The sequence below is a fragment of the Pseudonaja textilis genome, chromosome Z (genome assembly GCF_049901715.1).
Source record: "Pseudonaja textilis isolate UNSWEBS1 chromosome Z, rPseTex1.2, whole genome shotgun sequence".
NCBI classification, from domain to species: domain Eukaryota; kingdom Metazoa; phylum Chordata; class Lepidosauria; order Squamata; family Elapidae; genus Pseudonaja; species Pseudonaja textilis.
This window is the reverse complement of record NC_142008.1, coordinates 31,619,969-31,643,334: the sequence shown is the minus strand read 5'-3', so window position 1 is coordinate 31,643,334 and position 23,366 is coordinate 31,619,969. Positions and strand designations below refer to the sequence as shown.

At 35.5% G+C, this 23,366-nt stretch overlaps 1 protein-coding gene across 7 annotated transcripts in view; it reads right to left on the bottom strand.

The window, feature by feature from the left end:
* PHF14 (PHD finger protein 14) overlaps positions 1-23,366 on the bottom strand; it is a 142,804-nt gene that overhangs the window by 83,225 nt on the left and 36,213 nt on the right. For all 7 annotated transcript variants that reach the window (XR_015740114.1, XM_087916516.1, XM_026706333.2 and 4 more), the window contains exons 6-10: positions 12,168-12,279; positions 6,391-6,528; positions 4,240-4,386; positions 2,407-2,677; positions 548-654 (exon numbers count right to left, since the gene is read on the bottom strand). Coding sequence is in view for 6 of the 7 variants with exons in the window: in XM_087916516.1 (XP_087772642.1) it covers positions 548-654; positions 2,407-2,677; positions 4,240-4,386; positions 6,391-6,528; positions 12,168-12,279 (775 nt within the window). In the remaining variant the exon portion in view is untranslated. The remainder of the gene's footprint in view (positions 1-547; positions 655-2,406; positions 2,678-4,239; positions 4,387-6,390; positions 6,529-12,167; positions 12,280-23,366) is intronic.

Below are 23,366 nucleotides of genomic sequence, written 5' to 3'. Positions count from 1 at the left end.
GCAGATAAAGACATTGTACTGACTAGTTAATGGACTAGGTTATTGGATGGATATATTGGATAATGACATATGGACTGATTGACACTGCTTAAACTCTGTATGAATTAAACAACTATTTAAAAACTACAAACAGTGTTTTTGTCTCCAGTGTGTGTATACTCTTGGGCCCAGCCTCTCTCTCATTTGGCTGCCTGGCTTGACTGCTGCTGTGCACTCTGCTTGGGGGTTTGTCCCCAAACACTAACAACCTTATGTTATTTGACAGTGCCTGTCCCAATGCCTGATCTCAGTTGCAGACATTGAAAATAATCAAAGATAAGTATACGAATCCAATACATGAGAAATACTTTTCAATAAGTTACTGAATTGTGAATAAAGATGACTGAAACACTGAACTTAACTTCAGGTTTTTTTTTGTTTTTTTTGGGGGGGGGAGGGGGAAGATATTCAATCATGGATTAAAGTGTTGAATTTAATTTCTGCTACATTTTAAGAATTAATTAACTACCTTATATAAATTTTACAGGGCTTTAAGAATATTTCTTACCTTGTTGTATTCTACATGAAGTTTTTCTTGTTCATTCTCCAGCTTATCCTTAATTGTCTTCTGTTCTGCCATATTCTCCTGAATCTGGATCATGCGCATGTTCCTCTCTAAAATAAAAATAAGCACCTTACTTATGTACATTTGTATAAGAGACTGTGGTTAGAATCTAATAATTGTATCTCTCATACTGAATCCCTAAACCAAAGCAGAATATAACTATGCTAATATGCAGTTTTTATTTAATAAAGCATAAAACAATTCAATAACATTCTAATTCTGAAGTATACTGTATTCAAATGCTGAAGTATTTGAAACAAAATTCCAGTAAACCTGATCTGACAGCAAAGCAGTGATAATATAGACGTATTTCATATACTTCCCAAGAGTATAAATGTGTAAGTTATAAAAATACCTATGGCAATAACCATACAGTTAGAAAACAATTCAGAACAAGTAGCACAGTTGGAGAGCAAACAGATAAATGAAAAGAACCTAAAGAATTTCTGAATTCTAGAAGTATTTTAAAGTATTTTAAAAATGTTCCATTTTCATAGAACTCCATCGTTAAGCAATGTGGTGATACTGAAAAACCAATTAATTGTGCCACATTACCACATATATATATCATTCATAGTGACTAAAAGTGAAAATCTTCAAGCCCAGGTAGGCTTTTAAAGGTAATAGCCAGCACCTTGAATTGAACCTGGAAGCAAATCACAAGCCAATGCAGCTCCTGCAACAGGTGGCACATGTGTAAACTAGGGTTTTCATAAAACTCTGTGGGGCTGCTATATCTGAATCAACTGAATCTTCCAGATACTTTTCAAGGGCATCTCTATGGAAAGCACATTACAATAGTGAAAAGGAGATTACTACAGAATGGGCGAGTGTGAAAAGTATATTATAGTACTGGAATTGGTGCAACTGACACATGCTCCATTTTACAGGGCTCAGTTTTAACCTATTGCCCAAACCACAACAGTCTCCAGGCACCAAGAAAGGATTCTTGTGGCATCACTTAACTCACTATGGGCAAAGATGTAAAACTGAGTATCAACAGCATACTCAGCAGACAATGATCTCACTAAGCTTCTTGTAGATGTCAAAGAGAAGTGGAGAAGAAGGCAAGGGATGGCTCTCTCATTCCCAATCAACACTGAATGAAAATGGCCTCAGATAAAGGAAGTAAACCAGGACAATACAGTGACCCTCACTCCCAATCCCAGAGTCATTTCAGAAGATAGCCAATAGTACCCAATCGTCAATGATATCAAAACTCTTCTTCAAGGGATAAACTTTTCTACCCTTTATTGAAAAAATAAACCTTAACATATTATTTTCATTTCATTTTTAGTGGATACCATATTTTGAGAAACTTAAAATCATGGATTTGAACTACACTAAGGCCTCCTGAAACCCACTTTGCATCATAGCAGACTGATATTATCCGACTGTCTATCAAACAATGGAGCTCATCATCAAGGTGATAAAAGCTGCTCCTGAGTACTACAATAATTGTGCCGGGTGGGGGGGGGAGGAAGCGGGGAGAAACCTTGAAAAGTCTCAATCCCTTTAATCAGAAAGGAAAGAAAATTCAATTTAAAATATATTATGAAGGGCAAAGTGAAGGGAAAAGGTATTTCTTCTGATGAAAGTTAAGTTTTTTTTTCTTGGTTGCTTCAGAGAGGCAGGAGTCATACAGAAATCTAGCATTTTCTGAAAACAAAACTAGGCTAAGTGAACTGCAACAGAAGACATTACTTGTCAGTCCAGCCATTGCAATCTACTTTACCTCTAACCAAGAACTATTTGAAGCAAAAAATAACTTCAAATTTTGAATTTGAGTATTTCAGACTTACCAAGATAATAATTCACAAAATCAGCAGTCAACGCTGGTTGTTTATGCTTTCGTCTTCCATCCACACTGGAACTGGTATCTGAAGTGTCAACAGGAAAGATATCCGTACTAATGCCCATTAATTCAGCTTTACGCATGAGCTTACGTATTGCTGAAGCACTGCTAGTGAGTGGCCGTGGCAATTTTTCTCTTGGAACCCAGGCTTGTGGTCTTGTGGTGCGTGCTAATTCTGCTTTAGCACGGTACTGCTGAAGTCTGGCATTAATTCGAGCCTATGTCACAAAATCAAACATTGTAATGTACAAAATGAAGGGAAAGAAAGAAATTTCATCTTATTTTAAAAACTATACATTTATATTGCAGCAAAAACAAATTGTGCTTAATACATGCTAAATGAATTATCAAGAGAGTCTATTATGGACTCTACTCTGTATACAGTGATCCTGTATTATTCAAGAGCATGTTATCATATCATGCAATCCAGAAACTTAAAAAGTCTGATAATGGAATCTATTTTCTTCATAATCTGTTTTTCTTCAAAAGCAGTTTGGAATTTTCCAACTCATGGCACCCAAGAAGAGCTCTGCTAGTCAATCTGATCCATAAAGGAAATTCACCAGCAGAACATGAAAATATTGATTTTCTTCTATATGTTTTACTCAGCAACCACCTTTCAGAGGAATATTGCTTCTGATTATAAAATATAAAATAAAATATAGTCATCGGGATCAGACAATCTTCCAGTCTCTATGTTATTTTTATTGCATCCAAATTGACAGCATCATTAAATCTTGTGGCCATGCATTAGGCTAATCAAGCTAACCATTACATATAGTCCTTCACTTAATACCATAATTTTTATCAAACAATTTTTGTTAAGTAGTATATATTGTTAAGTAGTATCACTGCAACTTGCAACCTTTCCTGCCATCTTACTCACTGATTTTGTGAGAAGCCAACTGGGAAGGTCACAAATACTGATCATATGATATTGGAATGCTTCAACTGTTATAATATAAGTCAGTTACCAAAGAGCTTAATTTTGATCATGTGATCATGGAGAAACTGACAGGCAAAAATGCAAGAACCAATAGTAAGTCACATTTTTCAGTGTTGCAACTTCAAAAGGCAGCTTAACAAATGGTCATAAGTTAAGAACTACCTGTATAACCACAAGATGTGTCTCTCATCAATCATAACCAGGTTAAATATTATCAGCATATATGAAAAATTAGAGCACATGTGCCAATGCAAATCACTTATTTATCTGAATTATAATGCTCATTTTTATCCATTTCTGCAAAAAGGAAGTCATTTCTTGGGAATTCTTTGAATAGAACAGAACAGAATAGAATTCTTTATTGGCCAAGTGTTATAGGATACACAATGAATTTGTAGGTAATATAGGTAATAGGAAGGATAAGAAGAATAATACAGTCTTAATAAAAAGTTTGACAATGTTGTGGGAATTAGTTGTTTAGCAGAATGATGGCACTTGGGAAAAAACTATCCCTGTGTCTAGTTGCTCTGGTGTGCAATACTCTATAACGTTGTTTTGAACATAATCTTAAATGCTATGATTTCATTAATTAATTTGGTCATATCATGGTTTCGATTATTTCAATTTCAATAGAATAACGATGTAGATTCATGGAAACCAAAATAGCTGAGAAACAGTATGCTAATTTAAGACAACAAAAATATTACACTGTTTGCAAACAGGTAAACAAAATATTTGAGAATCAGTGTTTCCAGAAATGCTTGCTTCATTTAATTTTGCTGTATAATTCTTATTCAGAAGCTTGTACCAAATACAAACATACAATAATAATACCTGAGCTTCAGGTGAAAGTTGTTTTTCTCTTTCTTGCAAAGACATTTTACAGTAGGACTGTAAAGCCAAATAGTTCTTGCGCTTCCATTTTCTATCCATTCTGTCAGCATGTTGTTTACAGTAAGCAAAGAAAGGATCTGCAATATCCTAAGGCAATGAAGCAAAAACAAACACTATTCTTATCAAATTTATTTGCCACTCATCTTACAGAAATGATTCTGAGTGGCTTACAATAAAAGAAAATGTACAAATATCAAAACAATTATAAATATGACAACAGATTAAACATTATATTAGAACAACTAATAAACCTAATTTTAGAGGGAACAGATGGAGGTGCCTTCTCTGTTAGTGCACCAACTACTTTCAGCCAACAGCTTTTCTATCAGGACCCCATGTCAGTTTGTATACCCAGGTTTTAAGACTTTTCCTGAAGGCTAAAAGAAAGGGGCAGATCTTACCTTCTGTGGCAAGATGTTCCAAAAGAGGGAAGTCATGGCAGAAATGCCTGGATTTCTGTCCAGGCATTCTGGGCAGATTTCTGTCAAAGAATTCTGGACAGTTTTCTGTCAAGGAATTCTGGAATTCCTTGGCTGACAGCATCTATAGTAAGCTCTTTCTCCTGTTACAAGTGGAGCAGGCTGATTCCCTCGTGGAAAAATGGTTACCCCCTGGACCCATACCATAGAAGTTTTAAAGGTAATAACCAAAATCTTGAATTGCATCTGGAAACAGATTGCAGATTGTTACATGTGCTACACTTAGGGGTGTCCAAAACTATTCACTCTGCTGCATTCTGGACCAATTGTAGTTTCTGAACACTCTTCAAGGATAGCTCGGTGTGAGAGAGTTGCAATAATCCAAGCAGAAAATTAGCAGGACATGAGTGACTGAGTGCAGGACATCATGATCCAGAAAAGAACATTAAAGCTTCTAAAACAGTTTTTTTCAATCATGGTATAAGCAACTCATGTTGCAGGATCCACTCTGAGTAGGTCATGGAATCAGAAGTTTATTTACTCATGCTAGAACTCATTCTCAAGAAACTTCTCATTTTCCAGAATGTGTGCACTGGGCTGTTTATACATAGTTTTTATTTGGTGCTTGATTGTGTGTGGCTTTTAATTATTAACCTGGGTGTTGATAGCTGGCTATTAAATCATTGATTGTTGTTTCCTTGTGCTGCCTTGCCCTCAGCTCCTAAGTACTTTGTAAGCTGATGGTAACTCAATACTCCTGTTGATTGACAAGGGGCTTCAATCTGAACACCAGGCTTCAATCATTTCAATTTTTGTCTTTTGGCTATTTTTGTCCCTGCTTGATCAACCATCTTAATGGCTGTGAAACTAAATCCACATGCAGTTCAGAATAACCCAACATTCAGAAGTATGAGAAATTCCCTGAGGATGGGTTCCAGCATGAATCCGAAGGCTTGGAAGAATAAATCTCTGATCCTGGTGACTGACTCAGACTGGATCGCGCAATATTATCCTGAGACATGTATATTTCCCTTCATTCACAATTCAGGTTTGGCATTTTTTTAATGAAGGCAAGTCAAATTGAAAAACCTAATCAACTTCTGAAAAACTATAGGCTTAAAGAATTATTGGTTTTATGTACTCATAAACAGGTATATTTTTATTTCTGTCATTACATAGTTAACACAATTGATAGTAAGTATTTTACAACCAAATGCAGCTTTTTAAAAGCAATAGATTATTATCTGAGAAAATATCAGTCAAAAATGATGGATGGCATGGGGCATCTGAACACTTTGTTATTTGATTAGAGAAGCACTCAACTGTAATATAGATGAAGGTCATAATCAACCTATTCACAGTTGTTTTTAGTATAAAGCAATTGCAGGAGAAATTCTATCAAAAACAACCATCTCTCTATAGAAAACAGAAGGAAAAGAGGAAGGCAGACAATGCCTATATTATGATGTAAGAAAAAAAAACTTTAAAATAAAGTATGCTATTGTCCCCTAAATATTTTTTCATCGACTACTTGCACTTAACTCTAAGTAGGGCTTCAGGATACCAAAATATAAAGGCTGTTATGTATGATATTTTAATATGTTCACCTGAATTTTTAATGGTAACAGATGCCATCTCAAACTAAATCATTAGAATACTCAAGTTTACTTACCTCCTCTGCTGCCGCTTCTGATAATAGACCTTCTTTCTGAGCACAAGTCACATGGAAATAAGCTCTACACATTCCAGCATCACAGCTAATACAAACACCAGTTCTTGCAAAACGAGGATCTTCACAGAAGCTACATTCCTGCCGCAGATCAGTGAGAGAAGGCAATTGAATAAATACTAGAAAAACAGAATACTACCATAGGTAATTGTTTAACCACGGTAATTGAGTGTAGTGTCACATGACTTCATTGCTTATAGATACAATTATGGCAATCCTGTTGGGTATATTGATACACCAACTAGGTTTGGGTGAATAAATATATAAACCAAGGTTTAAGTGTTTGTAGCTTTAAGCACCAAACTGCAATGTAATTAGCTAATTAAGGGTGCGGTTGCAAGCAGCAATAAAAGGCAGTAAGAGAAACGTAACAGTCCTGGCCCTTCCTGCTCTCTGCCTGCCTGCTGCTTACTCCTGATTGAGACGTCTGCTTGTTACTGTTTGTTGGCTACTGTGCTGGATACCGTTTCTGCTGAACAAAAGGACTATTTCCTTGGTGAGCTGATATCCTGTGAATACTCAGCGTTGTCTTCGAGAGAAAGGTATCGGGAGGAGAAGATTTACAAGCAGATAAGGACATAGTACTGACTAGTTAATGGATTAAGTTACTGGATGGATATATTTGTGAATGACATATGGACTGATTGACAATGCTTAAACTCTGAATGGATTAAACAACTATTTAAAACAACAAACAGTGTTTGTCTCCAGTGTGTGTATACTCTTGGGCCCAGCCTCTCTCATTTGGCTGCCTGGCTTGACTGCTGCTGCACATTCTGTTTGGGGGTTTGTCCCCAAACCACTAACAAATCCCACTGCCATTGTTAATAAAATCCCACCAGTCATTAGGCAAAGACTTACCCTGATCCAAGTCATTCCCAGCTAGGTACTTCCCAGCCCTGAGTAAGGTAAGGTGAGGGACTGTCTCCTCTTTAACTCTCTCACCCAACTATCTCTCTTTCCTTTTTTTTAATAACAAAAACAACAACAAATAAAACCATCTTTCAGTTCAATAGTGTGTCGGTTGGGTACATATATCTTGTGCACATAATAATATCATATATTTCTTACTTGCTTATATTTATAACCATTCTAATCAACATTTTATATCATTTTGTTCAATTATTCTTTTATCATTAACCTTATGCTTATCATTTTTCAAGAATATATTTCATCCTTATTAAATTATATTCATTTTTTTACTCATTCAATATCAATCAGTTGTAATATGTTATTACTATTCCCATATATTTCAGTTTCTTACTCTTCTGTCTAACCATTCATAAAATAAATTCCAAATCTTATAATACTCTTTTTCTTCCTGTTCTCTAATTGCCACTGTTAATCTACTCATTTCTGCACATTCCATTGTTTTCTTAATTGTTTCCTCCTCTGTCAGAATTTTCTCATTTTTCCAATTTTGTACAAACACAATTCTAGCTGCTGTTAATACATTGATAATCTCATATGTTATCTCTCTATTATAACCTTCAGGCAAAATTCCCAATTAAAATATCTCTGGTTTTAAATCTATATGTTGTTTTAACATTTTTTCCAACCACATGTATATTTTAGTCCAATATCTTTTAGCATCAATGCATGTCCACCACATATGGTAATATGATCCAGGCGTCTGATGACATTTCCAACACTTCCCTGACTTGTTTTTGAACATTTTTGCTATTCTCGCTGGGGGTAGGTGCGATCTGCAAAACATCTTATACCAGTTCTCTTCATAGGCAGTTGACATAGTTAATTTATAATTTCTAGTCCATAGTGTCTGCCATTTATCTAAATCTATCCCATATCCAAAAAAAATTTCCCTATGCAATCATTGTTTCTTTAACTTGCTCTTCTTCTAGTTTCACTCCTAGTAAATAACCATATCGTTTTTTAATCATCCTCTCTTCAGTGCCTGTTAAAAGTTTATTTAATTTAGTCGATTCCTTGTAAAGCCCAGCCATCTTAGTATCTTTTTTCAAACCTTGAATGTATTTGCAAATATGAATACCAATCTATATTTATCCCTTGTTCCTCTAATTCTGGCTTTGTTTTGAGTTTACCCTTTTCATTTAAAATTTCCTCATATCTAATATGTTCCCTTTTAAAAACACTTAGATATGCAAATGCCTCTATTGTTGATAACCAGACTGGTATTTTCATAGTGATATTCTCTTACTTTCTCCCATACTGTTATTAAAGCGACCCTGACATAATGTCTCCAAAAATATCCATGTGCCCTACTTTCGTTGTACTATAGGAATGGTGCCACCCCAATTGCAAATCATGTCCTTCCAATGTTAACAATCTGGCATTTTTCAGTACAATCCATTCTTTCATCCACATCAATATTGCTGCCTGATAATATAGTTCCCAATTGGGTAGGCCAAAACCTCTTCTCACCCTTGCATCCTGCAGCAATTTTATCTTAATTCTTGTCTTTTTCCCTTGCCAAATGAATTTCAGCATCATTTTATTTAAGTCCTCAAAATATTTTTTCCTCAATCTTATTGGGATTGTCTGGAATAAGTATAGTAATTTTGGCAATATATTCATTTTGATCGTCACTATTCTCCCTGTTAAGGAAAGTTGTAAATTTTTCCAAGTCTGTCGCAATCTGTTGTTTCAATCTGTCATAATTGTCCTCTTTAAGAGTTTCATATCTAGCTGTCATTTGTATCCCTAAATATTTTACTTTTTTTGTGATCTGGATATGTAGTTTGTCCATTAATGTTTTCTTTTGTTTTTCTGTCATGTTTTTCACTAGATTTTTTTGTTTTTTCTTTGTTTATTTTCAGTCCTGCAACCTCTCTATATTATTCTATCTCTTCAATCAGCTTGGGGCCTGTTTCCAAAGGTTCTTCCAATATGAAAACTAGATCATCTGCAAATGCTTGCAGTTTATACTCATCCTTTTATATTTTCATTCCTTTTACTTCTTTATTTTTCCTAATATTTCTATTCAATACTTCCAAAGTCAATACAAATAACAGTGGCGACAGTGACCTTGTCTAGTTCCTTTTAAAATATTAATGTTATCTGTCAATTCTCCGTTTATCATTATTCTTGTTGTTTGCTTGTTATACAGCATATTGCCTGCATTGCCTTAATAAATCTATCTCCAAAGCCCATCTTTTCCAATTGCAACAACATAAATTGCCAATTGACATTATCAAAGGCTTTCTGAGCATGTAGAAAAACCAATGCCATTTGTTTCTCTGGATGTGTTTCATAGTATTCCAGTGTGTTCAATATTATCTGTTAGGTATAACATTGGTCACCTAACTAGTTTGGGTAAGATAATATATATATAAGCTATGATTCTTAGTTTAAAGTGTGTGTTACTTTAAATGCAAAGCATGTATTTTGGGTGTGGTGTGAAAACACCATAAGAGGGAGCAAGAGATGCTGATGAGACGCTGACGATTCCCTGACGCTTTGCTGGCAATTACTGGAGTTGCAGACGGAAGAGAGGAGTTTCTGAGTTTGTTGCATATCTCTCTCTACTGCGAGGAGATAAATTACCGGACTGTTATTTTGTAAGTGTACCGACCTCTCATTTTGGACATTGGAATTTGCAACTGGATAATCCCTGGATGGACTGAACTAAGTGTATGATATATGGACTGTTTTGACTATGCTTTAACTCTTGCTGGAATAAAAACTATTTAATAGGCACTGTGTATCTGCTTTTACTGAGTGTAAGCTACACAACACTTATCTCACATATTTTGCCTGCCTGCCTGCCTGACTGCCCTGCAGATCCTTGCTAGGGTGTATCCCTAACATAAATTGCCAATTGACATTATCAAAGGCTTTCTGAGCATGTAGAAAAACCAATGCCATTTGTTTCTCTGGATGTGTTTCATAGTATTCCAGTGTGTTCAATATTATCCTTGTATTATTTTTTATTTGTCTCTTAGGCAGACAATCTCTCTTTCCATATCTGCTCCTTTAGCTACCTTGTCAGGCTTCCCGGGTAGACCAGACAGGAAATATGAGCAGATGAGCTAATTCTATTTTATTATAACAGAATCTTGCAAGTCCGACAGTATGCATCTCTTGCTATCTCTTTTACAATCTGAAAAGTTAGGAAGAATTCTTTCTGAGTCTCTTTATTTTTCTATTATGCAGTTACGGGCTATGTCTTGCCTTATCTGATTGTTCCGGGAACATCTCTCCGCTGCCTCTTTCAGAGTTATTTTCACACACCATTACATCCTGCACAACGACACTCCTTGGCAATACAGGCAGCACTGAGGCCCAAAAAAAGAGGTCTAGGATCTTCAGTAGTCTCACCAGATGCCACTGCCCCTGGGCTTCTACTTCAGCAAAGCTCTGCTGCCGCCAAAGAGTGAGCCTCAAGCCTGCTGCAAACCATCCTAGTACACAGAGTAAAACCATAACCACCTGCTGCCTGCTGCGCACAATCACCCTCACTTGTCTTTGTCCTGCTGCTGATAAGGCCTTTATGCAAAAGCCCCTAAAGCAGAGGTGTCAAACTCGCATTGTCATGTGACATATCACAACTTTTTCTCCTTCATTAAATTGGGTGTGGGCATGGCCAGTGTGTCATGCATCCAGCCCACAAGTTTGACAGCCCTGCTCTAAAGCTTTCCAAAACATGAGGCCAGCGTACCTGAACTGGGGAAAGGCATGAGAAGCCTGAGGAAGAATGTCTGGTGCCTCTACTTTAGCCCCAACATCACCAATGTTGAAGAATTCTGCTTTTCAGGGCAGCCAAATGGATAGAAGTTAGTATAGCTGAAGCATCCCTATGGTTATAAGTACAGGGAAGCTGTATAGTGAATGGTTGTCAAACAAGGCCACTTATATATGGAGTGTGCTTTAAAATATCTTGACTGCTTTCAAAATGTACTTTTAAAAAATAAAATGGAGAAATAAGCATACAATACAAATGATGGGACAAATTAAAATAGATTTCTCCCCCTCTACTTTCAACAGAAAAAAATCACATAAATTATTCTAAATTTCTGAAATAAAATTGAATTAGAATTGGGTATTTGGTTTTTTTGCCTCACTTTTAATTACAATTCCCACAAAGACAATATAATCCATATGAAGTAAATAAACATAGAATCAAGATCACATGAAGTACTAGTACCATTCTGTAAAACCCTAGTAAGATCACACCTGGAATACTGCAACCAATTTGGATTACCATACTACAAAAAATATGTTGAGATCTTGGAAAAAGTTTAAAGAGCAACTAAGATAATCAAAGGCCTAGAGACTAAAACATATGAAGAAGAATGGCTGCAGGATTTGGGTTTGGCTAGTCTAAAGAAAAGAAGAATTAAAAGTAACATGATAGCAGTATTTCGGTATTTGAGGGGGTGCCACAAAGAAAAGGGGGTCAAATTATTCTCCAAAGAACCAGAGGGCATAAGAAACAATGGTTGCAAACTAACCAAAGAGAGAAGCAACCTGGAATTAAAGAGAAACTTCCTAACTGTTCTGTTCTGTTCTATTCCATTTCTATTTGTATTCTATATAACAATATGCAAGATCATAATAACAATGAACAATGATTACATTGCTTCTAATCTCCATAAATAAATATGGTTCATAATAATAGGAAAAATATTATATTGATCTACAGTACATTTTGAGTACTTAGTTGCAATGAACAGAAGCAAACAAAATAAATACATAATAGCAATCTATATATTAGGAAAATATATCTCTTTTCAGGTTACCTTTGCACCATACTTGGAATAGTTCATTTCTGTAAGAGTTACTGGTCGCAATTTGTCAATATCTCCAAATGCCACTCCGGGAACATATAATGCACAAACAATATGAACCCATCTATAACAAAAAAGGATATTGTGCATTTTGTTACATTTGTTTATAATAGAAAAAAAAAAGAAGTGAGACAATATATATCTAGTTTCTTTACCTCTGAACAATAAAATATAGAAAATAAAATGTTGCATTGATCCAATTGATAATTGTATCTTCTACAAATCTGGAGTATTAACATAAGAATATGTTTTAAATTACAATTAATAAGGTTGAAGCATTTTACATCCTTCTTGAATTTCCTTCTTGAATTTCTTAGGTTAAAATAAAAAATTATATTTTCTGCATGCCTTTGAACACCCTATATTGCAAGCTTCTGTATAGATAACTGGAATATATACAGATAAGAATTCACAGATTAATTTCTATTTATGAAACAAAATATTTCTCTTATCCTCCAAAAACAGATCTTAGCATAAAAAAATAACTTGCAATTCATCCATGTATTAGAACTATAGAAGCACATTAATAATCTAATAAGCAGAATATAATTAACCTATAATCAGTACAAATAATGGCTTAAGTAAATAACCAATGGCAATGCTGTTGTATCTCTAAAAGATCTTTCATCATTGCAGATAATACTAAGCTGGCAAGAATAGTTAACATCCTAGAAGACAGGCTCAAGATCCAGAAGGATCTTGACAGACTTCAACACTGGGCCCTATCTACAAAATGAAACTCAACGTAGAGAAAAGTAAAGCCTTACACTTAGGCAAGAAAACCAAAAGTACATACATAGACTGAATGAAATCAGGCTTAATAGCCATTACTGTGAGAGGGAGTCTTAGTGGACAGCCAGTTAAATATGAGCCAGCAGTGTGCAGTGGCAGCCAGGGGTGGGATTCTACCAATTCTATCTGGTTCTATAGAACCCCTTGTTAACTTTCTTAGCAGTTTGGACAACCGGTAGTTAGAAGCAATCTCCTTTTGTTTTTTTCCACTCTTATTATATTCTTGGCAGATAGCCTAGACTTACTGTCTCTGGAGCTTCTGAAACGTTCATAAAGGGGAAGAGTTGTTTTAAGATTTTTATACTGCTGTTGGGAGGAAATACTTCCCTGGACAATCAGCACCTTGAAGAAATAATTGAATAATGAAGCAAAGCTTTTAGTGACAGGGAACCAAGATGAGTGACATTCAGCAAGGCTTCTTGGCTAGCTAGAAGGATTGACATTCAAACGTGAGTTTACATACTCTTTCTGAGTTTTGATCTAAAACTGGTTTTTGGTGAAGGTTAATTCTGTGCTTGGTAAAGTTTAATCCTGTGTTAATTGATGGGATAATTTTCCCTATTCAGATTCAACAAGCAACATCTACTGTTATGATTTAATTATTTGTATTGTGTTTGAATTTTTTTCTTGCCTCATGGTTTCTTTTTCTATTTGGGGAGAGGGTCTTCCATCACCGCTTTAATACAATAGTATTAAAGGCACTATTCTTTTGGGGTATATGTCCAAGAGGCAGGATGCAAGCTCGGCACTGATTTTTTTTACTGCCTTTGGGGGGCATGTGACCTTTCCTTAAATCTGGGTGATTTCCTTAGGATATCTTGTGAGGTGAGTGAAACCAGCTGGTATGTTTAAGTGTCCAAATGGATCTAAGTATTGATTTTCCTCGGTGTGCTTTTTCTGGAGAGCTTAAATGACCTCTCTGCTAAAGGGAGAACAAGAGGTAGAGCACCCCTCTGCTAAAGGGAGAGCACTTTATGAGCAAGAGTTGGCTGCTTGATAGTTATCACTGCATTTTAAATATTTTCATTCTTCAAGGTGCTCTGGCACTCTGCCTGATTTGTAACTCTGGCTTGCAAGTATTTTTAATCTAATGATTGGTATTAAGGGCAGCTTTTTGCAAGTAAATAAGCTTTTTGTATTTTGGTACAGGTAATCCTTGACTTATAACAGTTCATTTAGTGACCATTCAAAGTTACAATGGCACTGAAAGAAGTGACATGACCATTTTTCACACTTGACCATTGCATCATCCCCACTGTCATGAGAGGCCAAGCGAGGAGAAGCACCCCTTGACATAAGTGATGTCAAGTTGGCCATGCCCACCCAGTCACATGACTACCAAGCCACACCCACCAACTAAACCTTGCCCACAGAACCAGTTGTTAAAAACCTGAATCCCACCCCTGGTGGCAGCCAAAGAAGCCAATGCAATCCTAAATTGCATTAACAGAGGGTTAGGGTTAGAGGGTTAGGAATCAAGAGCAGTGGTCCCCAACCTTTTTTGTACCAGGGACCAGTTTCACGCAGAAACACTTTTTCAAGGACCAGGGGTGGGGGGGGGGATGGACGGACAGGGGGACGGCACTTTTTCAAGGAGGGGGGAGGGGGGAGGAGTCCGAGTTTGGTGGTTTGCTTGCAGACGTTTCATTACCTGACTAGATAACATCTGATGTTGTTACCTAGTCGGGTAATAAAGCGTCTGCCAGCAAACCACCAAGTTCAGGGAGTGCCAATGCCTCCTCATTGCAACCCTGAGCGACAGATATTCTCTTCTATTGGGACATTTAAAACGGAGGGTTTCAGCTGCAGATTCAGGAACTGCGCTGGGCTGAGGAGCGCCTTCAAAACTGAGGGCTGGGCGGCGGCGGCCCGCGGCTGTCTCCACGGCTCAGGACAAGTCCCTGCAGGATGGCTGAGAAGCCCTGCCTCTCAGCCCTCCCTCCCTCAGCCTTACCCCTCAGGTGTCTGCCTCGTTCCTCTCTCAGTCGCTCTCTCGCTCCTTCACCAGCCCAGGAAGAAACTGCTTCAAAGAAGCCGGCAGGGAGGCTTTTCCTGTCGGCGCAGCTCCTCAAAGCGCCTGCTCACCCCCACCCGCCGCCCGCAGTTCAATCCAGTGCTCCGTTCTGCCTGCCTGCCTGCCTGCCTTCGTTTCTGGTTGTTTCGGAGTAGCTTTGGCTGAGAATAATAACTATTCGCCTTTTTACTCAGCGAAGCTGCCCGAAACAACCAGAAACGAAGGCAGGCAGGCAGGCAGAACGGAGCACTGGATTGAACCACGGGCGGTGGGTGGGGGTGAACGGGCGCTTGAGGAGCTGCGCCGACAGGAAAGCCACCCTGCCGGCTTCTTTGAAGCAGTTTCTTCCTGGGCTGGTGGAGGAGCGAGAGAGTGACTGAGAGAGGAACGAGGCGGGAGGAAACCGAAGCCGCTGAGCCGGAGAGCAGGACAGGCTTTGGTTGCTTCCTCCCTCCCCTTCTTTCATTTGTGTCCTTGATCCCTGATCCCAGCAGCATTCACCAAAGGCGAAGAAAGCCGCCATTTTAATTTTATTTTTATTTTCTTTGCGGCCCGGTACCAAATGATCCACGGACTGGTACCGGTCCACGGCCCGGTGGTTGGGGACCCCTGATCAAGAGGATTATCCTTTGTGCCTAATATGTGTGATCTGTTAACTTGATCGGAAAAATAGATATATTGTAAAAATATGCAACAATTATATCCAAGGACACTCTATGCAAGTTTGTGTACGTTTTAAATCAGATTTTGTTAATATGCTGTAAGCAGAATTGAAAAGAATTTCAATCTGCACAAAATTTCTTACATCCCCAACTATTTTTGCCATGTGACAACTTGCCATTTTAATGTGTTTTCTATGAAAAAAGGAAATATGTGGAAATATAGAGCAATTCTTTACAGAAAACATTCATGCAAAAATAAAATGTTAACTCATTAAATAGATATTTTTTGAAGATCACAAGGACTTTTCTTTCTTTTTTTAAATCTCCACTGAAGTATTACAAAGGAAAACCAGTTGTTAGAAAATGGAGAGAAATAATAGGCCACCTTCACATTATCTTCAATTATTTTTGTTTAAAAGGAAAGGTTTTTGCTGGAGATTTTTGATGCAACCTCACTATTGTACCCTGTGGAGTTCAATATAAAGATACACATCTTCAACCACAGCTGCTTCTCAATTTAATTTGCACAGTTTTTCATGCTCCACTGGTGTATTAAATGCTGCTGCACTTTGTAGGAGTTTATCTATGATAAACCCAACAGCTGGCTGCTTGCTTCATAGTGACCTTCTCAAAATGTTTTAGTACATGTCACACAAGTACTGTAGTATTACAGATTTAAGCTGCCATTTCAGAATGATTGGCACACAAGTGTCTCACTTCCTCAACCATCTATCTGTGAACTCCATCCTAAATCTTTATTAAAATACACAGAAGTCAGTCAAGTTCACAGCTGAGGCAGCTTCAGCTGCTTTTAATACTATTGCCTAAATGTTTTCCTGCTCATTTATTTAGCTGCACATGTTTGAGAACCTTGTAATTAAGGCAAATTGGGTAATCAAATAAGAATAATCTTTCGTGTTACTTCCTCATCTATTTTGCTCAGAGCAAAGATGACAGATGTTGGTGATTGGAAAGAAAAAAGAAACAAACAAAATATAAACAATAGTCTTATTTTGGTGATAGCAAAATAGAAGATTTCATCCTGTCCTAATCATTCATAAAATTAAGGAATAGATTTAAAAAGAGATGTGTTTAATGTTAACTATTTAATGGAATATAACTTCATATTAAAAAGAGAATTGTAAAAGAAATAGTTTTATAATCACACAAATTTAAGTCAGAAAAAAATGTACAATTTATCATACAACCAACTTTTGACATCATAGGCTCAAGTACATTTTAAGTGGGTAATCTTGTGGGTTCCCATTATTTAATAGTATTGTCTATTGTGGGTACCCTTTTCAACCTTGAAGAGCATGTTTTTACAACCTATTCAATGCTCAATAATGTAGGGGGAAATTTTTTCTTTCTTTTTCCTTTCCATCTTCCTGCGATCTTCTCCACTGCTTCAGATCAGAATCTGTACTTTCATCACTACTTAATGGTTGCTGACAGATTGTTTTTTTAAAAGCAAAACGTTCTTTTTCCTTGCCCCCAAATTGAAACCTCCATTTATATATCTAAAGGAAAGTGTTTCAATCTCACATCCCACTCATATCCAATCAAATCAACACAAACCTTTATTATGGGTCATCAATCCATTCTATTTATTCACCCAATTGAAAAGTCATTCTATAGTGAATTAAGTCCACTGAAGAGAAATTGTGTTTATTATATTTTAATTTATAAATTAATATATTTTACAAATAGGGGAGTTGATTTTCTTCTCTATTGGCATACAAAATCTTAATTTGAATCTGCCCTTTTAGTATGTTAATTGAAAACAGTATTTTATTACACAATTCAGCAAGATACTATCCCTCTAATTTTTCTGTCCACACTTGCATTCAACATGGATGATGCCTTTGGAAGATGTTTGCATCATTTATTGCAAATTGTTTCCTTGTTTAAAATTTGGGATTTTTTTAACATAAAGTTGTGCAAATATAGGTTTTCTCTATAGAGTTACAATATCTGGGCTACAAGAATTCAGACAATGAGGTCTAGCGCTTAGCATTCCCAAAATGTTAACTCTGTGCTACTGGTATCTTTCTCCATAGTCTCATTTCAACTTCAGACTGCCAAACACATATCACTGAGCTTCTTCCTGATGAAACAATGATATCAAATTAACTAAGTTTCTGAATATTCATACTGCTTTCAGTGCTTTCAGATCATTTTAAGAAGATTATTTATATCGGAAAAGCTTTAAATGACTGTAAAGTGGCTTACAAAATAGATTTTTTAAATATCTGCATACATACTTCCATACTTTTTCAAAAGAAAAAAAATTGATAATTAAGTAAGCTGCATATGTCAAAATTATAAAATTAGTCTTTCAACCCCATCATTGAAATTGAAGTCTATGGACTGGTTTCCAGTGGTAAAACCATTTTTAATGCAGTTCCATCAAATTAAATATTCAAATTCAAAAAGGTCACTTTAAAACAACATCATAGTAAATTTGTGAATTACTTTGTATTTCTGAGACTCTTGATTCAATATATTTAGGTGTCTCTGAATACAAATGGAGAAATGGAACTATGTGTTATTTCATTGTTAGAAAATGTGGCTGAGTTTCAGAGGCTTTCTTTGTAGCAGAAGTAATAAAACTGATTAAGACTGAAAGCAACAGAATGGTATTTGGCAAGTTGTTAATGTCCAGCCCAGCCAAATGTTCTTGCACCTTGAATAGATGGATGGCAACCTATAGTTCGTTCAACAGCTTTTACTACTGAAGTAGTATTTTTAATTTATTTTAAGGCTAAAAACTGTGAAAAACTTATTTGATGCTGAGCATTGCTTTCATTTCTAAGCTTTTCCCAAGACCCATCTTCTTCGGGAGGGATGATTTTTTAACAATGCTTTTATTAAACATTATAGTTGAACGTTATAGTTGAAACTACAAAAAAATAAAAGGAAGAAAGTAGAAAATTAAAAACTAGTATAGAAAGAAAAACTAATAGTATTGTTAGAAATGATAGTCACCTAACAGTTGGGTTGGCAATATATAAACCAGGATAGTCATTTAATACTGTTGAATCTTTAAGAGAATGTTGTAATTGTGATTGGCTGAGGTTCCTCCAACAGCCATAAGATGGAGCCAGAAACCTGGTTTGTTCTTTTTTGCATTTCCTTTTGCCTTTTGCCTGATTTGTCATTCTGCTTGAATTGCTGTGAGTCTTGCAACTATTCACAAACTCCGCTTACTGAACTTTATTTAAGATACTTGTAAAGAAAAAGACTTCGTTTTTGGATTATCCCTAGACTGATTATTTTGAATATTAACTGCTTTAACCGCATATGATTTGGACTGTTTGTGTACTTTGTTTACTCGTTTATAGGAAGTAAAACTTACATTTTACTATTCCGTGTATCTGTGTGCTGGTTGTGTGTTATTCATCACCACTCTCACTAAATTTCTCTGATTGCACTCATTCTCCTAACGGGAAATACCTCAACACTGGTTATGGGCCTAGACTCAGATAACTGAGAGTTAGTGTGAATACACAGTACCGTATACAGACAGCTGTCTATTGTTTAATCGTGGGTTACTGTCCTGGTAAAGATGGCACAAGACCTGTCAACAAATCTATCACTGATAACCTGGTTGGATGAAACAAACTATGTTTCCTGGTCTATGAAGTGCAGTCTACTTCTGCATAGGGAAGGGTTATGGGCTGCAGTTCAGGATCCTCTGGATGTAAATGCTTGGGATCCAGATGATGAGGATGATGCCAAAAAGTTAGCTGACTTTAAACGGAACAAGGAACGAGCTCTTTGTATAATTGGACTAACACTGAGTGACCAGCAACTAGTCCATATTCATGGAGAAGAGTTGCTGCTAGGTGTTGGGAGAATTTGAAGAGGATTTATGTTCATGACAGAGTAGATGTACACATACATCTTACACATAAACTGTTTAGAGCACGTCTTCTTTAGCTAGTGTTAAATTTCTTGAGCATGTTGGGTGGCATAAACTGGAACAGGAATTCAGCAATGATGTTGTAATTGACACCCAAGTAGTCCCTAAAGATGAAATAGTTAAACCATCAATAGCCATTAAAGAGGAAGAACAGGCACAGGACGAGGAGGAAGAACAGGCACAGGAGGAAGTAGAAGAACAGGAGCAGGTGGAACAGGAAAATCCACCAGTAAGCCCTGTACTGCCTAGACATTTAACCTGTGTAACACGACCACCAGACAGATATCAGGCTGGTGTTGTATGCCAAGTGAATACAGTTCTTGGTAACTATAATGAACTGAACCTGTATCCTGCTAAGGATCAGACTGCTTGGCAGGAAGCAATGGATAAGGAACTGAAATCCTTACAAATGTTGGAGGTTTATGAAAATGTCAGGTTACCACCAGGTGAACATGCCACAGGGTATTTATAAAATTAAGACAGGTATGGATGGGACTGTTACCCATAAAGCCAGGAGGAGGAAGAACAGGCACAGGAGGAGGTAGAAGAACAGGAACAGATTATTTTGAATATTAACTGCTTTAACCACGTATGATTTGGACTGTTTGTTGTACTTTGTTTACCCGTTTACAGGAAATAAAACTTACATTTTACTATTCAGTGTATTTGTGTGCTGGTTGTGTGTTATTCATCACCACTCTCACTATGTTTCCCTGAGTGCACTCATTCTCCTAATGGGGAATACCTCAACAAATATAGCAAAGAAAAAGAAAATAAATATTTTAAGAAGTGACTTCTCTGTCACAAGTACAAACATTTTGAATAATTTATCACCTCTTAAAATATAACAATCTACTTTTTCATTTCTTATTTCTTTTCTTATGAAAAACTAATTTTTAAAATCTTATCACTTAGTCCTGGTCAATAAAAATCCCATTAAGGATTACCAGAAATAGCCATATTTTAAAATAAACCTGCCTTATATTTTTTCCTTTTAATTTTAATAATTTTAATCTACTTTTAAATAATGTCCTAAAACTTTTTTCTTTCTTCTCACAAAATCTTTCAGATCGCTTCTTAAATCCAATATAAAAAAGTTATCGAAGTCAGTCTTTTGGATAGCCATTTTATATTCTGTTTAGTTATTAAGTTATCAGCTGGTTCCATGTGTATGACAGATATTACATCTTTTTACATGTCATTCTCATTACTTGTCATTTTAAATCCACTTTTAGATCAGTCTCAGTTTTGACTGGTAAAGATAGATCCTCTTGTCCTTTTTAAGATAGTTTGTCTTCAATGGCAGACAATATTAAAATTAACTTTTGCTTTCACTGTTCAAAAATACCCTTCAATGTATACAATATTAAAATATTTTTTTCCCAAAAGATACATTCTAACTGAAATATTGCAACAAAACCCCAGGAAGAGAAAGTGGAAAAAGAAATACGAAGATATAACTTGGGACTATTTGGATTACTTGATGATTTCTGGATTTTTGGTTATTGTATTTGAATGACTAAAATCAATCGGGTGGTTGTTTAAAACTGTTTAAAATGGCTCCACTTTTAGAAGAACTGAAAATGGAACTTAAAAAGTACAAAGAAGATGCACAAGAAAGGAGAGGCTCTTTTGGCTTTGTATTTCAGTTTTTAGAAATGGAGATTTGGAATTATGAGAAACAACAAGAAATGCCTGCAGAACAAGAAGATTGCAACAAAGAAGAAGCCATCTTTAATGAACAAGTAATCTTAGGTGGGAGGAAAAAAGGAAAGGGGGGAAAGAGAATGGAAAGTTTAAGATTGGGAAAAACAACTCTCCCCCGCCAAAAAAATAGAGTGAAAAATAAGTATAAAATCAGAAAGCAACAGAAGAGGGAAATGGAGAAGAGAGAATTAGAAGTAGAGAGACAAGGGGGTAAAAAGGGGAGGGAGAAGATGAGTGGGAAAAAAGAAAGGAAAAGAAGTTATAAAGAACAGAAACAAAATATAGAGAAACAGGGCCTATTTAGAGATAATGGGTGAAAATTTAATGGAAAAAAGGATTTTGCAAAGGTACATAAGATAGTATTGTTATATTAGAAACAGAAATAATTTTAGAAAATATGAAACAATGTATGATTAAAATGTTTGATAAAATAGCTATCATAATTCAGTGGAATGCTTGTCAATAAATAAATGTAACAAAATGAATATTTAATGATTTACAAAACATGTGAAGAGAAATAAGGGAAAAATTAATTATGGAGATTATATGTGTCTTTAAGGAAGTATGATATTTAATTGAAACAAAGTGTTAAAGATGTTAAGATTTTAATGATTATTAATGATAGAACTGAATTGGAATGGAATGAGGGTTTATAATTACATATATTTATAATCCTTTTTTTTTAAAGAATATAGTGTGTATTATAAGAATGTACCAAGCAGAATTTGATTGGAAGTTATGTATTATGTATTATATTGAAGGTCATAACCTTAAGGTATATATTGAAGTTTAAATAAGAGTTGAATGGATGTAATTAAAAGATATAAAGGTGTCATACTCCAATTAGTAATTACAGGAGAAAATCTGTTTAATGAGAAAAGATAATATGAAATTGAAACAGAACGGACAAAAGTATAAATATAATGATTTGAATTGGGATGAGATAATTAAAATAAAATTGAGAAAATTAAAAGAGGAGAAAAACTATATAGAAAATGTAGAATAATATAAGATATGGAATAGAACACAAAAAGGAGCATGAAATTGAGTTTTGTGTCTGTATAAAGAAGTTCAACCCCTTTCAAAAAATATGTTTTACTTGTATTTTGTGTGTGAAAACCCAAATAAAACTTTATTAAAAAAAAAAAAGAAGGCAATCAAAAGGGGGAATACCTGTGAAGTCAGGAAAGGCAGAAAGACCCAGCAGAAAAGGGGAAAGGAATATATTAAGAAAGAGAGGGATATAAACTGGAATGAGAAAAGATATGGGGAAAAGAGGGGAAGGAGAAGCAGTAAGAAACAGGTGCATGAAATAAAGAAATACGGAAATAGTAAAATGTTGAAAAGAAATTGTTTTTTCAGAGATAATGGCTGATGAATTAAAAAGGGGATTCTGCAGGGTGACAAGGAGTAATAAGAATATTTGTGCAATTAAAAATATTTAGAAAATAGGAAATATACATACTGATAACTCTTATTAAAAATCAAGTGGGGAAAATATGCTGTGGAATCCAAATGAAAAGATGTAATGATTATTATTGTAACTTCTTAAAAATAATGGTTTATTGGGAATCAAGATGAGGGAATAAAGGTATATTTTAATCATTGAGGTGTCACACTCAAAACAGTAAAAGGGGGGGGGAACCTATACTTTTTTTTTTAGTGTTAAAATTTGTATTAATCTAGAATTTATAAAAAGAGTGTGTAATGGAAAGGGATATGACAGACTAAAGAACCAACTAAATTAATAAGTTAATATAGACTATTAAAACCAAGGAGAGACATTGGTAACTTTTTTATTATTATTATTAGGCAAACACATATTGTTTATCTTTATTTTTAAAATAAATATTAAAGGATTATATTTGAAATAATTGAAATGAAACAAAAAGATGTTTCGATTGAGATTAATGAAAGAGGCTAGAATTAATGTGTTTGTTTCTCTCCTTACTGAAAATTTGGATTGGAAAAGGTAATAATAGAATTAAGTATGCATATATGAATGTATAATTGCTATCATTTTTGTATGTAAAGGTGATATGTAAAGGTGA